The sequence below is a fragment of the Lingula anatina genome, chromosome 10, assembly GCF_051362555.1.
Source record: "Lingula anatina isolate TDL-2025a chromosome 10, LinAna3.0, whole genome shotgun sequence".
In the NCBI taxonomy this organism is placed as follows: Eukaryota; Metazoa; Brachiopoda; class Lingulata; order Lingulida; family Lingulidae; genus Lingula; species Lingula anatina.
Genome location: NC_141776.1, coordinates 3,002,309 through 3,019,411, shown reverse-complemented (window position 1 = coordinate 3,019,411; position 17,103 = coordinate 3,002,309). Strand labels below are relative to the sequence as shown.

Sequence of the window (17,103 nt, the reverse complement as noted above, 5' to 3'; positions counted from 1 at the left end):
ATTTGTATATATGAGAAATAGGGACACAAACTCACCATAAATGAAACTGTATAATAAATATGTACATTTATGTAACATTTATGTGTTATGAAAAATATTCATGTAAACGTGCACTCATCTGCAAGTATAAATTGAACAACAACTGTTTTCAGTTATAATATACAAAATATTTTATTTAAAATGCCTTTATCAAAAAAGTACAACCTTACTCCAAAAGTCACATAAACTGTGGGACTCCTTTGATAAATTCCTGAACTGACTGTAAATTGTAAAGATATTTAACCCTAAAAATTTTAATTAGACATCATATCAAGTAAACTCTTTATCAATAGAGCATACTCATTAAAAGTCCCTCCATTTATTATGAGTTTTAATACCAGTTGGTACAAACAGTAAATTCACAGCTTTACGAATATGCATAAATATATATAAGTATATGTAGCTAATCACAGAAAACTTATATACTTGTAATGAAATATCAAAGCAGAGTGCTAAAGCAGCAATCTAAGTTTGAATTCTCTTTCAAACTTTTAACAACCTTTTTTGAGCAAAAGTGACACAACCAGTGAGGGGAAAAAAGCCAAAAAGGCCAAATTTCAAGATACGCAGATTTCCACTCATAGTTAGTACATGAATACTTGTAAGAATATTAAGTTTATAGTGTGGATAATACCAAAACTATGTTTAATCTGTTGATAGCATTGCAAAAGTTATTATTTTAAAGCATTATAGCCTGCATAGAAATATAGTTTACTGAAGAACATTTCATTTAAACAGGTATATTATATTTTTAAAGTAGACAAGAAGGTAAGTTAACCTACAGTTTAAAACTAGCAATCAGTAACAGCTGAAAATGGAAAATACAATACTTATCTCTCCATTTTACCCCAATCCTCTTCAATCCTTATATTATACCAACAGTGGAAGTTATTCTCGTAGTTACCCTAATCTTTGATACTACCTCAAATTAATCTCATCACAATATTTTTCCATGATACTGCAATTTTCATTTGCTTTCATGGTCACTTAAAGCTACAGCAGTGTAACAGAAATATGTACTGCTTCACTGATTTGGAGCTGGAACTGCTTTGAAGCCCATATATTTAATCAATTTGCCACTTGTCAAACAATTAAATACTTTCTAATAACTTTCTTCTATCCCGTGGCAGTTGTAATCATCAGTGGCATGTTTGTTTCATCATTAAGTTTTTCTTTGTTGGTAAAGTCCTTAAAATCTGTCTTCAAAAATATCAAAATACCTCTTTGATGAAAACTTTTCAGTGATGTCTCTTTTTTAAATTTTACTTTTGTTAGAACTCCATCCATCAGGCAAGATATTCCATCATCATCAATTGAACTGGTTTCCTTTCATTTTTTATGCAGTCACTTCCTCCTGTTCCTGTGTTTGTTCATCTTCCCTCTGTGTCTCCTCCTCTGTGACCTCCTTTTCTTGATCCTTCTTCTCACTATCTGTACTCTTCCTTCCCTCCTTGCTGGATTTCTTCTTTTCTGGCTGAAAAACAATGAGGCCAATGTTGTTGATAAATAATCTTTTGTAAATAAATCATTTCTTAACAAATAATATATTATAATATTGAATTATTTTTTGTCTAAAAATTGGTTTTTCTTTACCTTTTTACACTAACTGACACAAAAGTGCAAAAAACAAACTTCTTATAAAAAATAACAATTATCATATATTTAGAATCTTTATTATTATTATTAATCTTTTCTCACCTTTTCCCACCATCCCATTGGATACTGTGAAATATTATCAATAAACTTGAGCTTTTCTTCCCACTCCATCTCCCACTTCAGGTGGTCGTATTCTGGCTGACGTAACGTGATTCTCTTCAGTATCTCTTGATTTTCCCGCGTAATACGGAGGAGTTCCCTCTGCCGTTTTTCTCTGTTCAAACTGTAAATATATTTTGAAAATTAAGTGAAAATTCATACTAAATAAGTATTTTAATAACCAATAATCATAAATTAATATTATGAAATTTGGATTATAATAGATTATTCTGTAATTGCAGATTAGGATATATTTGAGTTATTGCTGTGGGTAGTATCATAAACATAAATTTGTCTTCCCAAAAATAAATATCTAACACAATGATATTTTATATTATTATATCACAGTCAACTTGGGGTTTAAAAACAATATGATTCAAAGCTGAATATGAATCATTTACCTTTTGTATTCGTAATTATTCCTATTATCTATTCTTCCTCGTGTGCGCATGATATAAGACATCTTTTCCAGAAGGATTCTGTTATCTCTTTCAATGGTTGCAAGCCTCTCTTCCTCCAGCTGAAAATAAAAATAAAACATGAGTTTGGCAAGTCTGGTCACACACATTTCACCCTGATAAAAATAGTTCTAATATTTGTAGAATCATAACTAGAAATCATTTGATCATGTAAAAGAAAAATTTTTTTTTTTTTGAGAAATAAATAAAAGTTACAATTGTAATTAATAGTATTAATATGAACCCATGCAACTGCTTCTGGCACAGCAATTGTCAATCAAATTTTCAGGAATTTGTTTCACCAAAACAAATCCGGACATCAAAGCCTAGAAACTTGGGAATTTAAGGACTTTGCAATATCTCGTGTACTCTCATAAAATCCCAAATGTACACATCTCTCAATGAATGTGTAATGCAGCATGCCAGTGCTGTAGGAATGAATGAATGAAAGTCTATTGATTTCCAATATCTTGCTATCAAGTACATGACAACCAGTTTTGCTTACTGAGACTTGCTATCCTATTTACCTCGTGAAATCAATATATTACATTTGTTCATCCAAATTTGTCTTATCTGTAAATGGTACATACTACTTTTTTTTGCTAAAATGGAAGATGACATAATATTTACAAATCTAAAGGATGAGCATTTTAAGGCAAATCCAGGTAGGAAGGGGGGGGGGGGGGTTCACGATGGGGTGCACGGGTTGTTAATAAAATATCCTTAATCCATGAGCCAACAGTACTTGTGTACGGATGTAATTATATTGGAATAATATTAATACAATAGACACTGGATATATTTAAAAAAGGGAATAACAATTAATTTGACATTTAACGAATATATAACAAAACACTACAAATACAGAAAAATAATGATAATAATTTATTTAACCTACCTGTAACTTTTTCAATTTAAGATGCAAATGCATATATGTCTGGGGAGCTTTGGTATCTACAATTGGGACAGCATCTCTGACCTGAAATAATGAAAATGTATTCCCATGTTATTTTTTCATACAGCAATATAGTAAATTAGTATATAAGTGTTATGTAAATTTTCAAAATTATTAATTGTAACCAGTCTGTTTTAACCAAGTGAGTTTTTCATGCCTACAGTATACATATTTAGAAAAGGATAAAAACATATTTCATTCACTTAAAGACAGCAGACTTCAGAGTTATCATCACGCCATAAATAAAATATTATTTTGATTTTATAATCCAAACTTAAAACAATTCAATGATTCACTCATTCAAAAAATTTTCATTAATTAAGTTGCTTAATTCAGTTTACAACGACCCTCCTTCCAAAAAAGGACCTCAATCAATGTCCGTCCTATTAATCCCACTTCCTATATCAAATTAATACCTTAATGTTCCGTCTTATCACCCTAATAATAACATTCCGTGACTATGAATTCGAAGTAATAATCTGACATGAAATAATTAGCTCACCTTTCTCCTGTGTTCATTGTAGTAAGTTTCATCCCACCTCTTTTGTAGAAGTTTGTTGTGTGTTGGAAGGATAGATTGGTACGAGCGATGCATCTTCCCACTCTGACTCATGATTACTAATTAGCGCGTCTATCTGGTTGCAGGGTGAATCGTGCAGGTGCTTTCGCTGTTATTTTACAACACCTGATAAACACAGGTGGCTTCTGTTGTTTGGTCACGTGGGTAAGCTTGTGGCTATAGTAACTGCGAGAGATTGCGAGATATTGGGAGAGCATAGATGGCGATGGTGAGGATAGGTTTTAGTATACAAGACAAGCTACAGAAACTTTGAAACATTCATTTACTTCAAAATTAAGTGCCGTTCATGAATTATCTATTGATTTACCACTCAACATGTCACTATTGAAATATTATATTGAACAGTATGTTTATTGTGAATCAAAAGACAGAGATAATTTTAACACCAATGCTTTTTTGCTTAAATTTGGGGGCGACAAAGGCGACAATACATCTATACTGTCGTTATATATTAATTATAATGTCATGTACAATTCTTATTACGGCATTTCCAACAAAACCAGACCCGTAGCCAGCAATTTCAAAAGGGGGTTCTTTTTCTGAAAAAGTGGACCTTTTCCCATGAAAACTTCATGTACCTAGATCAAGTTTTTATCCAGAGTGGACCTTTTCCCAGCAAAAAGGGTGGTTCTTTCGATCCCCCCGAATCCCCCCTGGCTACGGGTCTGAAAACGTTGCTGAAAGATGTCAAATAAAAAATAACACGTTGTTCACCGTTTAGATTGTAACAATTTATTAAGATTGAAAAGAGATAATGATAAAATATACCGCATGACGTAGTCTAACAGACACAAATTATGCCTAACATTCTTATGTTCCATAAATACAAGTATTTGACGTTCTAGCTCCAATACATCTAATAAGAAAAACACAAATTTCTTGCAAATTTTGACGTTAAGTTACGATTTGTATGGAAGGTGGGGCTAATTTACAAACAGCCACAACATGCCCATTGAAGAGACTCATGTTTTAAGTACAAAATTGATCTCAATCTTTCAAAAAAATCTTTATTTTATTTAAATTCACGTTATTTCATTCACGGCAAATTATATAAACAGAAATACGATGATCTCATACTTACTTTTCCATCTACTCAAACGATTAATATGTGCGTTAAACGCAGTTTCAACTCTTAAACCAATTTAAACTAACATAAACACCAAGAGCCATATAATGGCAATAAAAACGTCGAATCTCTTGAGCTGTGAGTGAATGAAATGGCAAGCATAGGCGGGGCGAGGCGGGATGTTCCATTTCCTATTCCCAAAACAAAATCATGGATTCCGCCCCCCGTACTCTATCCATAAAGGAAGAAAAAAGACATTGAAGCCACTAAGGCATATTTTATGCAATCAATTCTACCAACTGCCAATATGCCCCCTAATTCATTCATGCAAGATATTGCAAGCAATCCATTTAACAAAACATTTTTTTCTGTTGACAATAAATCCTTCCATCATTTTAAAAAGCGATGTGCAATACTTGATCCGTATTTTGCATATAATAAGTTCGTGACTTTGATTTTCTACTATTTAATTACTGTCGTGCACGTGTCGGATGAGGGATGACTACAGTTCAATTTGGCGGTAAAAAGTGCCATTAAACGGATTTCCCGGGGTAAACGACGATTTCTTATGGGAAAATGGTCAGTGGATCAGTTCCGACATTCAAAATTATTCCATGTTTTTTGTTTCATTTGGTTTTAGTAATAATCTCTTGTGTTCAGATCAGAAGACTTCCAATTCTAACAGTTGGGTACATGTAGCTCTACAAGAATTATTCAATTATTCAGTGATTGTCTCAGGTCACCTTGAGATCAGGCTTATTCAGCGGAATGAACAAAAGGACAGCTACAGACGACACCAAAATGATCGCCATGGACAGCAAAAAGAAAAACCTGTCAATTATACAGGCGGCTGCCCGCCATTCTGATCTCTGCCATTCCTCTTCCTCTTCCTCTCTGCGGTTTTTACTCATTAAGCGAAGGTGATCCACGACCTCCTCCAACATTCTGGTGAAGTAGGATCGCTCGACGTAAGGGGATTTGGACTTTTGAACACTAAACGATGGCGCATGCAGGGCGCAGCGTATTGGTCCTTCAATTCCATTCGACCCTGTACTTATTCTTTGACTACTCAGTCGAGCGCCGACATGATCCAAGGGCGTCATCAAATGCGAGTTTTCTCCATCTTCGCCCATTTCTGAATATTTCGAGTCTCTTTTGGCGCCGTTTTTCTGATCGTCTGCTTTTGGCACCACGTGATGCATGCAGAGCATGCGCGCCAGGCATTCAAAGAGGAGGAGGCGCAGCCACTTTGGGACAGGGGTGATGATGGTCCGGTGGTGGACGTTAAGAACTAGAACAGTCCAGAAGATAGACACTGTGGTCAGGCCGATGAAAATGGACAAATAAATACCTGAAAGCAAATATTGTAAAAATATAAATTAAAAGATATATTTTGAGATGCACGTCCTTTGATGAGACAAACGTTGGGACATTACAATTTTTTTTTTTTTTTTTTTTGTATTATTAATTTTTTTTCGATATCATTATAAAATTATTTTCAATCTACATATTTGAATTCAAACAGAGAAAATGAGAGTTCCTAAGGCATTATTTAAATATATATTTGACTGGAAATTTTCACGACCCCTATTTGTACTCATGTGAGCTTGAGACTCATACATGAAATAAAATCAGAAAAAGAAAAACTAAATTTGGCGTTCTTGAAAATCTCTTTTAAAAACTTATTTAACTTACTAATAATCGGCACCGATTCAGAAATCCTGGGCATGCTCTCCGCAATCAGTAACAAGAAAACAGAGAAAGACAGCAAGACAGTAATCCCCAGTGCTATCTTCTCTCCGTCATCAGGGGGCAAATAGAACACCACAGCCACCAGAATAGACAACATCAAACAGGGCGTGACGATATTCGTCAGGTGATACAGAAACTTCCGGCGCATGAAAATGGTGAAGTAGACACTGGGATAGGGGACCTCGGGACAACAGTAGAAGTACACGTCCTCGCGGGACGCCTTGGTGGCGACGATGTCCCACTCGCCGTTCAGTTTGTAATTTTCCAGGGGGATTTTGGACGAGGCGTTGAGGAGATTCACCTGAAATGTGAATGTTGAATTATGATTTAAATGTTTCTATGGATATTTCTTACGCCTAAGAAGGACGTATATTCATTATTGGTAAAAATAAAATGATTGGTTGTATAATGTGCTTTTTTCAGGATAAACTGTTGAGTGAAGCAAAAAGCCAGATAACTATAGAATCATAATTTAATCTTTAAAATACCTCACGAAAGTCTATGCAAAAGCAAGCGTAAGATCTAGAAATGGCCTTTTTAAATTGGGCCTTGAAAATAAACCATCAAAATAGCGGCGTTAATTTAAAGGTACATACGAACCGAGCATCGGTGGAGCGTGAATTCCCAGTAACACATGTAAACCACTTCTACTAGATTCTTATATGACTCAAATAAATTCGACATGCCAAGGGATAAACTGAACAGATCACTTGATCAGCCATAAAAGACCTTTAGACTGCTCCTTTCTTTAAATTTTTAGTTGTAAATTTAACCTACTTTCGTGACCTACTTTCCTGCCCCATTGACATACAGCTTAGAATGCCAGCAGAAAAATCCGTTCAAACATCATTTTTGGGTAAAATTAAACAATGCCTTTTGGTAATTCTTTTAGTTATACTACTTGAAACTATATGCTGGCATTTGGTTGGTTTTTGTGACAAAAAATTGACTTTGTATGCATCTTTAAAGGTAGGTATCAATGTAAAATATTTCATTCATTCTTTTAACCTGTAGTCCAGTGTATGCCCAGTTAGTGAAGTGCAGCTTGCAAGTCTGGTCGTCAAAGGGGAAATATTGAATATCTAGCTCGCAGTTGGTGAAGAATTTCCCGCCAGGAAGCCATAACACGTGGCCTGTATTCCCGACCGTGATGCGAAACTTGGCGTCTTGGAAAGATGAATGGTAGATCTCGGACGCGCTGAAAGAAATAAAAAAAGATTGGCCTTTCGCCATCAATTTTAAACATGGATTTTTTTCTGAAAAAGTGGCCCGTTTTTCTCCTTAATTAGTTCCAAACTTGAAAAATGAAATTATACCGAGAACAATTTGTTTCAAAGCGGACCTTTTCCGGTCAAAGGGGAGATTCTTTCGATTCGAACCCCCGAACCGAACCTCCCCTGCCTACGAACCTCAAAGGTCTCAGTTTTCCGAAAAAATGAGAAAAATCACGAAAAAGCCAAATAAAAAAGCCAAAGACAGATTGTGACACTCTCTCCAGTAACCCACCTGTTCTGCAGGGCGATGTCTGGCAGCCATAGCATCTGGGAGGAGACCACCACTGACCGCAGACCACCATAGTGCTTGGGATCCCACGTCAGCCGTTCGTCCTGCCACTCCTAAAGTGTACAAAAATTTATTAAATTTAAAAAAGGAACGTCTGAGTCACGTGAGTGATCGATACTCACTTTCTGTGGAGTATTTGCATGTCTCTGACTTCCCTCATCTGCTTCGCTTTATGCTATAGTAACCTCCAATATAGACAGAAATCCACAGCAATTAAAAAGTGATACAGATCAGTTATGCAAATATTACAGAAAATGTGTCCGTCGTTGACGTGGCACTTTACTGTGATATTACATTGTACCTATTCATGGATACAAAGTCAGCTGTGATAAAGGTACTCTTTCATGCGCCTGTGAGCGGTTTCCTATGAATTTTGAAAACCTTTTGCAATCACGCAATAATGGCTTTCATCGGAAAGTGGTTAACAAAGGCCTTTCCATATTTCTTCAAATAAAGACATCAGAGGGAATTTCCCACTAAAGGCATATATCAATGAAATAAAAAGATACGTACCACCTCCATCCATCCGGATGTTGCTAAAATTTGAACCTTCTCGTCCTAAACGCAAAAACATCAATTATACTCCGTGCTATCTATTGCAAGGAAATCGAATAAAAGATAACATAGTGTAGACTTTACAGCAAACCATGTGTAGATTATATGCCGATGTGTATTGTGGTTAATAAGTTTTGCTTACAGGTACATAAAGGATTCTGTAGTTTTATAATATGGGAATCGATAAAGAAGGATAAATCAAACACGCAGAGAGAGAGAGAGAGAGAGAGAGAGAGAGAGAGAGAGAGAGAGTGAGAGATTATAAGAATAATGAGAAAACTATGGAAACTTTTATGAGTTGTACGCCAAAATAATATTAATATATAAACGACATTTCATTAATATGTCAGACTACGTTTTAACATGTGTGTTTGTAAGGTATAGGAATCCCTATATAAGAAGTACTGTGTGTGTGTGTGTGTGCGTGTGTGTATGAGAGCGCGTGTGTAACGTGCCCCACCTGTTACAGCTGCATAGCTTTCAATTCGACTAATGTTCTTCACGTGTTTATGTGCGTGTGTGTGCACGCTAGCGCGTTGAACCTGTGTGCATCACATTTACCAGATTATTGAGCTGCACTAGCACAAACTTCACTCTGACTTGCACGCTTTCTGTGGAGTTAAGACGGGGACGCGACCGGCTGTCATAATCAGCAAACAGATCCGTGATCAACTTTTCCTCGTAACTCTCACGAACCTCACGTCGGTTATGAACTGAAAATACAGAAATACTTGCCATTGTATATCTAGAATTTGTGATGATAATTATACATGTTCATTAAACAGGATAAAAATAAAACACTGTATTTTAATACACATAGGAAAACGTTGGCATCGTTCTTATTACACTTACATGTAGTTACTGGTATATCGAGTCTATCGTCAAATGTGTGCTCTCAGAATTGTGTGATTTCAAAGTGATATAATTTTCTGTCTTTTTATCATTGAATTAATTAAGACTAAAAGAGTAAGGTCTCGTGATAGTCAAATACACGTTTTTTCGGGTATTAATGGGGTGTTGCCCCCCCCCCCCCCCCCCCCAAACACAGAGAGAGAGAGAGAGAGAGAGACCCAACACCCCTGATCTAACAGCGAAACATTGATACATCGAAAAAATAAGATTCAATGTTTCGGTTGGCGGCTCATCATCTGCCACATGACCAGTGGGAAAATCATACACGTTGAGTCACTTATGCCTTCCAGCCACCTCTTTGTAATAGTCAGATACCCGCTTTCTGTCCCACAAATACAGGACAGCGTTCGATCTCTAGCCTGCTTAATTAATTCAATTAGACCATCTGAACAAATAGGTTAACAAATCAAGAATGACATAAGCAGTTTCGGTCAATACAGTGACTATATAATAGACCCCACTGTTCCGGGAGAGCGTTTTCAAAATTAAGGCACAGGAAGGGGTTAAACATAGGCGCCCCCCCTCCCACCCCCACCCCCTCTCGGAGGAATAAAAACTTTAATCTTCGTGTGGGATACCTTTCTCTCTTCTTTTTTCTTTAATTAACTATTTACATCGCTCGCCACCCACCCACCTCCTTCGCATTTGATGCATTTATAATTTAACAATGCTGAGCAAAAGAAAAAACTGACTTGTGAAACTTAAGAGAATAAAAATCTATAAAAGTGAACGACACCACCTGGTGCATCTGTCAAATAAGTTAAATTAGAGATTTCCCCTGCCCCACAAAGCAATTAACAGAACAGTTTTTCATTTATTCGCCATTACCTCCACATGCTTCCCCATTGAAAATGATCAATATTTTTGTCATTTATTCCCACCGCGAATTGCCTTGGTTTTTCTGGGTGCATTTGTCGCCTGTAGTAACTGTATACCACTTTAAAACTATTTTCCTTTGAAAATATTTGAACTACAAACAACAAATCAATGTAACATATACAGAAAAATAAAAAAAAGATAAAAAATAAAAATACTTGCCCTAAAAAAGTGTGATTAAAACATTGGTTTGTTTTCCATAGTGAAACTTGTGAATCTTTTTGCCTAACAGGATTATCAATATGTCTAACTGTACAGCAAAGATCTATAGTGTACCATTGAAAAGGGTTCCTACAATCGACTTATTTTACATCTCCATCTTTATATTTCATCTTTCTCTTCATTGTCACGCAAAACATGTATTCCCAATTAATGACATTGCCGCTCAATATACAGTTGGAGAAATGTCGCTTTTCCGCAATATTAACCCACGATAAATTGTGAATTTATTATACATCCATAAATAACAAAGAATGGTTTTATAATTATACTATTATATTCTAGTATTGGAATATCAAGATTCTTGAAAGGGCAAACCGCTAAAGGGATCTAGACCACTCACAGTGGGCCAGCAAATTAATAGATTAATACATCAGGTGAAATTAAAGAAAATCTAAGATAAATAAGTCCTCTGTCTCAAACCCTTTTAATGACATTTATTTATTTGTTTGTTTGTTTGTTTTCTTACCTTCAGAATTCGACACGTCTCCAGACGCTCCTCCAAACTGCAGCAAACAACAGGACAGAACAACCCAGAAGAAAGGTGGAACCGAGGACTCCATGACAATTTTTAGTCTCTTGTAACGTCCAGAACAAAAAAAGTGGCCTTTATCCAAAAAGCTACCGGAAAAATGTCCTTCTGTACCTTTCTGAATTGCGTTTTTTTTTTTCACTTCTCAGCGGATATTGCAAGTTCTGAAAAAGCTTAACGAACTGTTGCCGATCCTTATCGTAAATTTGTTTTCTTTTACATAAGTTCGGTCATTTTTCAGGTTCGTATATCCCTATAGCGTAATAATTAATCATTGACAGTAAACCGGAAAGTAAATCCCTTTTCTGCTTCACCGAGAGAATCATTCCAGTATTACATCTTTTTGGCGCCTCTTTGAAGCGTAAACGAGGATTCAGACCATCAACGTTCATCTCAGTCCCTTTTCCTTCATCGTTCAATTGCCAAAAGTGTTTTGTAATCCTTCATTCCTAGTAAAATAAAATCTGCGAATTCACCGTTGAGCCAAAAAACAATCCCGATGGAAATTTTACTTTTAGTTTCTGATGCTGAATCCGATATATACTAAATTAAGTCCGTCTTCTTACGGTCAACTACCCCCTTAAGCCGACGCAAGGATTTTTCTAGGCAACTGTCCTGTCGATCACCTTTTCTTAATATACACTTAAGGTCACAGCACATTAAAGATGAACTCTTAAAATTCCTTCTTAGCAAACGCCGATGTTCCAAAAGTCGATGTTTTCTATGGACGCGCGTGGGAAGAAGCGCCTGCCATTTTCTGACAAGAAACAGCAAGAAGCAGAGAAAGTATTGATTGCCTTATCCCCTGAAAAAGTCTGTCAATAAATGAGGTCTCCCCTCCGGTTGTGGTTTTATAGCAGTCTTTCTACGGGCAACACAGCTAATTCACCATCGTTAAAATAGAGAAAACCCGCAGGCTACCGTTATGCTTTTCAAAACACTAGAAGCGCCTGTAGGAAAAGTACGTAGCATTATGGGAAAGTGCTACTGCAAGTTCCAAATCCAATATTAATGTTAGCCGGATATTTCACTTTTGTACCTCCAAATTGCAAGTCATCTTGATTATATCAGTTTCCGTGTATCTTTGAAACTGGGGGAGGGAATGGGGGGGGGGGGGGGGGGGGGGGGGGGGAAGAGGCCGTAATGTGGATATCACATAATGAAAAAACCCGCATTGAAGCTTTTTTTTTTAGGAATAATCACAGACACAATTACCCTGGGGGGGGGGGGGGGGGGGTAAGCTACGGGTTCTCAAAATTAATTTATGGAAGCGTTTTCACAGGTGTGTGGGCAAGTTACTGGTTCTTAATAAATACGGGATTATATAGACGCGACTTATACAGGGGGGTCGAGCGAGGGGTAGGGACAAACTACTGGTTCTTATAAGGAATTCCGGACACGACTTTACCAGGAAAAAGTAGCCATTAGCCAGGGCCGTAGGCTGAGCAAAATGCCAGGGGGGGGGGGGGGGGGGGGCAGTAAGCGGACACGAGGGGGGAAGCCCCTGAGGGGAAGGGTGTGGAAAAATTTTAAAAGCTGTATGTATAATACTGCATTCTGGTGCATTTTCATTGTTATTTATTTCTCAATCAGAAGTCAGAAATTGTGGGTTCATTTTGCCATAAGTACAGTCATTTACAGTCACAGCTTTTTGGCATTAACTGAGTTGGCTAAAAACGGTACACCTTTGTAAAAAGATTGTTGAATGATTGTCTAGTGGCCATGAGTGCATTTTCTCACTGAATTGATACCAACTTTGCAATTATTTTTTTTTACCTTTGCAATTATTTTTTTGCACCTCAAATCCCAGCTGCCCCCCCCCCCCCCCCCCCCCCCCCCCCCCGGAGGCTACGGCCCTGATAGCTGCACGCTGCTGGTGATAATGCCATAATGACTCTAGCAATAACACTTGTATTATAGGTGGTGCCATGGGGGGGGGGGGGGTGCATCAAAAATGCCAAGCACTGGATACACATTTTGATTTTTAACAGAGGCAAAGACATCCATGAATTGACAACTTTATAAAAACAATGGCTGAAATGTTTAGGGGTTAATATGACAAGTCTGAAGACCGCTTTCTGTCCCATGTTATGCTCCATTTTAGATTTTCACGGTCTTAGATCATGCAGTCTAATACAGGAGGAAAATTCTGGACAGACAGTATTAACGCTTACAATGGCACATTAATTATATCTTTTAATGTTATTAAATAATTAATTCTTCTCAAAGATGTGCAATATTATTCCATCCACCTTTTATTCATGATATTTGCAAAAAAACCAAAAAACAAAAAATAAAAAAATAAATATCACAGTCAATATATAATATGTATAGAAGATGTATGCAACGTTTTACTTAAAACAAAAAGAAACAATTTAAAAAATAATTATTATAACAGCACAGTCTTTTCTGGAAATGTCTTTGTATTATGAAAAGATAAAAAAGACACAAAAAAAATCCATCCCAATCCAATCATCCTGCCAAGATGGCTGCCACAGCTTCAATAGACCCAGTGTCTTCCAGAAGTTCTTCAAGATAGCTCCTTTCATGATTAGGAAACAGAGCCCATAGTTGGTCAAGTTCACAGCTTTCTTCATGACAGTCATCATAATAACCAGCAGCCTCATCTTCATAGTCTTCTTCATGGTACAAGTTTTCCTCAATAGATGGAGCCACAGTATCATTATTGCCACTGCCATGGTGTGCATGAGGGGATGAATGTAAGGTTGCAGCATTTAAAGATTCAGTGACTGATTTTATTGAACTTTTGGGTTTTGACTTTGGTCGAGTTTCTAGTGGTGCCTTTTGCTGCAGTTTTTCTCTCTGTGGTTCTTGCTGCTGAGTTTGTTGCTGAGCCTCAAATTTCTTCTCAAAAAATGCTAAATTATGTCTAAAATTAAAAATAATGAAAATATATATATATAGATTTAGCAATTTCGATATAGTTCTGGCATAAAATATCCTTCTTGGATGCATAAACTATAAAAATTGGATTTTCAGTTCCTTTTTCATTATTTTTCTTTTGCTGTCACTATCTTAAAAACATTTTCAGCAACAAAAAAATTTTCTATTTCTTGTAAAAAAAAATTAACAATTTTTGTGATACTTGACAGTTTACACATCTACGGTCAATGATCAACCCTCCATAACTGCTCTAGTATTACATATAATAACATAACATCTACTGATTTTGTCCTGATACTTTGCAGTGTCTACCAATCAGTAACCTAGCTAGCCCATGTTATAATGAATCAGTAACCTAATCAATGTTGTAAAGATCCCCTCACCTTCTATGTTCCTCTCTCAGCCCCTTTCCCCTCTCAGCATCTTTCCTCTCCTTCTCCTCAGCCTAAAAATAATAACAATAATCAATGTCAAAAAGAGGTTAAGGTCGGTATTATGGACTGATATCCTGAAATAACACTTGTACGTGTAAAGGTAAAGGTAAATTTCACCGACACAAGCATGACTTATGTAAACCAGTTCATTTTTCAAAGTAACACTATGCAATGATGTCAGTGGTAGTTTAACAAACATTTCAAACATGCAGTGAAAACACAGTATTGCTTTAGTTGAGCAAATGGCTTATAACTGAATTGTGACTGGTTGTGACTCACCTTCCTCCTCTGTTCAGTTTTCTTCTTTTCAAACTCAGCTTCTTCTCTCTGTCTTTTCTCATCTCTCCATTGCTGACTCTTTTGCTACGTGATTTTCATTAAACAAAAGTTTTCCAATTATTTTGTATAAACATGATCTTTGGGTTTAAATTTCCACATGTTAAGGCAAATAATTAGTTTCACATCATTTATCTCATTTCACAGTCATTTTTCATTTATTTTAATCCCATTATTTCCACAATCTGTTTTAAAAAAAAACTTTGTTTCAATTGACATTAAGCATTATAATCAAACATTTGCTCTTACCAAACGGTTATACTTTGCCTGACGTTGTTGTGTTTGTGCTTTCTTTCTAACCTCATCTTCACTTACTGAACCCCCTCCTAGAATAATATGATATTAAATATAAAATAATTAAGTGATTCTGAACTACTGGCTTTAAGGTATTCTGAAAATTTGTTCTGTAAAACTATTGTTATACAATTATATCATTATCATACTAACTAGCGTAGATTTAAAAGAACTAGCCTGGAGTTAAAAATCTATAGAAAATGGAAAAATACAAATAAAATTTACCAAGTATTGTGACCCTTTCACAACTCTTTTTCAGTGAACACAAAGTAATAAATTGCAACTGGAAGTTGCAGTTGTTTTGATCGTTTCCATACACTCACAAACCTCAAAGCAATAGATGATAAATGACAGACAAAGAGAGAGCATTTGGGAGACTAATGAGACCACCTTGCATCCATAGGCCAAGTTGAGGTAAGACAAGGTAAAAAATCTCTCATTTTTTTGACAAGTACACCTCTTAATCTTTAGGCTCTTACTGGTCATTAATATAGCAGAGGGAGACTGTGACTGAAATGGATTCCCCCTTACCTACTGTTCCAACATAAGACACATAAGTTGGTTTTGACTGTTGTTTGTGCTTCTCATAAGCTTCTGTTTCCTTGGCAGCCTCTATCAATAAAAAAAGTCATAGAATACTGATTTACAATGCACTGCAAGTATCTTAACTCTTACACAAAGAGAAATAATTTATTTGGTGTTCCATGATTTAGGTTTCAGTCGGTTTTTGTTTGTATTTGGAGTGACAGCATGCATGGTTAAATCTGCATATATAAAAATGACTTTGACATGTGCAAAAGGACCACTTGGACCACGTGGCAGCCAAGTACATTAAAAAACTTACAAAAAACATGTACCAGTACCACAGACACAGAACTTACGGTTTGTTACTTCCTGTCTCTTCTTCTCATTAGGAGATATCACGGAGTAACCACCGCGACTGTAATGAGAGAAGTATAACAGAAAGGGTGCAGCAGAAGTAGAGGAGTACCGGTAGAATATTATCAGTGCGGAGGGTGACCATGTAGAAAAGCGTTTATATTGGGAATATCATAACTTTGGGGGAGTAATGATGTACAGAAGTTACAATTAATATTAGGGGAATAACAATGCATGACCCAATCCAGACAGCTATACTTGTACGTACTACATGTAGTACTAATAGTCCTCCTGACATTTCAGTAGAAAATACTTAAACATCATGCACTATCATTTGAGAAGTTTTATCAATTTTAGGTCTTTATTGAAAAATGTAAGTAATTGTACAGGATATTTAGACATGGACATACTGTATGACCTTTGGACAGTGTGCATTTCTTTATATTTACGTTTATCCAGTTTAACAACGAGAAAGTTAATTGTTCAATACTTTGGAACTTTTACAAAGGTATCAAAACCAATTGAAAACAGAGTCATTACTGCTTAGTATATATTTATCATGTTTTATTATTGAAAAATTAACCCTATCTGTAACTCACTGTTCAACTCTTTGTTCCAGATCCTGCGGTTGCTGTTCTTGTTGTTCGTCCATTTTCGGTTTCGGTTCTCTGGGATTTTTTGGTGGCATTTGACCTCTTCCAACCCCCCTCCCCCTCCCCCTTCCCCTCGCTGCTGGATTTGTGGGGCGAGTACCGGTAGTGGACGCCCTATTTGTGAAAGTCTTGCTCATTGTGAATTAAAACAGTTATTTCTTTATAATAAAACGCCTTCTGGATGCCAAATTGAAGAGTTTCCTGTTCTGTTTGCCGGTTTGCACAATTTACTGTGGTTAGCATGTAACTCTGAAAACTGAAGTGGAAACTCAATGTAGATATTTATTTACATTTGTTTGTACGTGTTTAGGTTTTTCTGTAAACGAGGCTTTACCGGGGAG

At 36.3% G+C, this 17,103-nt stretch overlaps 3 protein-coding genes across 3 annotated transcripts; all 3 read right to left on the bottom strand.

Annotated features, from left to right (window-relative positions):
• Positions 1-41: 41 nt before the first annotated feature.
• On the bottom strand, positions 42-3,945 carry LOC106174439 (sperm axonemal maintenance protein CFAP97D1). The gene is made up of 5 exons (XM_013556007.2): positions 3,710-3,945; positions 3,151-3,231; positions 2,196-2,314; positions 1,738-1,918; positions 42-1,513 (listed from the first exon to the last, which is right to left on the bottom strand). The coding sequence occupies exons 1-5, from the start codon at positions 3,818-3,820 to the stop codon at positions 1,376-1,378; spliced, it is 630 nt and encodes a 209-aa protein (XP_013411461.2). The 5' UTR covers positions 3,821-3,945; the 3' UTR covers positions 42-1,375.
• Positions 3,946-4,503: 558 nt separating this feature from the next.
• On the bottom strand, positions 4,504-12,351 carry LOC106174426 (neuronal acetylcholine receptor subunit alpha-10-like). Its single transcript, XM_086997247.1, has 7 exons — positions 11,200-12,351; positions 9,285-9,436; positions 8,682-8,726; positions 8,112-8,221; positions 7,614-7,803; positions 6,549-6,906; positions 4,504-6,204 (listed from the first exon to the last, which is right to left on the bottom strand). The coding sequence occupies exons 1-7, from the start codon at positions 11,291-11,293 to the stop codon at positions 5,588-5,590; spliced, it is 1,566 nt and encodes a 521-aa protein (XP_086853373.1). The 5' UTR covers positions 11,294-12,351; the 3' UTR covers positions 4,504-5,587.
• Positions 12,352-13,499: 1,148 nt separating this feature from the next.
• LOC106174430 (uncharacterized) lies at positions 13,500-17,070 on the bottom strand. The gene is made up of 7 exons (XM_013555992.3): positions 16,709-17,070; positions 16,112-16,170; positions 15,762-15,842; positions 15,186-15,262; positions 14,880-14,963; positions 14,550-14,611; positions 13,500-14,152 (listed from the first exon to the last, which is right to left on the bottom strand). The coding sequence occupies exons 1-7, from the start codon at positions 16,897-16,899 to the stop codon at positions 13,735-13,737; spliced, it is 972 nt and encodes a 323-aa protein (XP_013411446.3). The 5' UTR covers positions 16,900-17,070; the 3' UTR covers positions 13,500-13,734.
• Between the last annotated feature and the right edge of the window lie 33 nt (positions 17,071-17,103).

What these genes read in the sequence shown, in the direction of transcription:
- LOC106174426 (XM_086997247.1), bottom strand. Translation starts at nt 11,293, where the DNA reads ATGGAGTCCTCGGTTCCACCTTTCTTCTGGGTTGTTCTGTCCTGTTGT. An exon ending in GACATCGCCCTGCAGAACAG is followed by an intron (nt 7,804 to 8,111) that starts GTGGGTTACTGG and finishes TATTTCTTTCAG; the next exon opens with CGCGTCCGAGATCTACCATT. An exon ending in TGAATCGGTGCCGATTATTA is followed by an intron (nt 6,205 to 6,548) that starts GTAAGTTAAATA and finishes ATTTGCTTTCAG; the next exon opens with GTATTTATTTGTCCATTTTC.
- LOC106174439 (XM_013556007.2), bottom strand. Translation starts at nt 3,820, where the DNA reads ATGAGTCAGAGTGGGAAGATGCATCGCTCGTACCAATCTATCCTTCCA. An exon ending in ACAATGAACACAGGAGAAAG is followed by an intron (nt 3,232 to 3,709) that starts GTGAGCTAATTA and finishes TCATTATTTCAG; the next exon opens with GTCAGAGATGCTGTCCCAAT. An exon ending in CAATGGGATGGTGGGAAAAG is followed by an intron (nt 1,514 to 1,737) that starts GTGAGAAAAGAT and finishes ATTGTTTTTCAG; the next exon opens with CCAGAAAAGAAGAAATCCAG.
- LOC106174430 (XM_013555992.3), bottom strand. Translation starts at nt 16,899, where the DNA reads ATGAGCAAGACTTTCACAAATAGGGCGTCCACTACCGGTACTCGCCCC. An exon ending in CTGGAACAAAGAGTTGAACA is followed by an intron (nt 16,171 to 16,708) that starts GTGAGTTACAGA and finishes CTCTCATTACAG; the next exon opens with TCGCGGTGGTTACTCCGTGA. An exon ending in GAGACAGGAAGTAACAAACC is followed by an intron (nt 15,843 to 16,111) that starts GTAAGTTCTGTG and finishes TTTTATTGATAG; the next exon opens with AGGCTGCCAAGGAAACAGAA.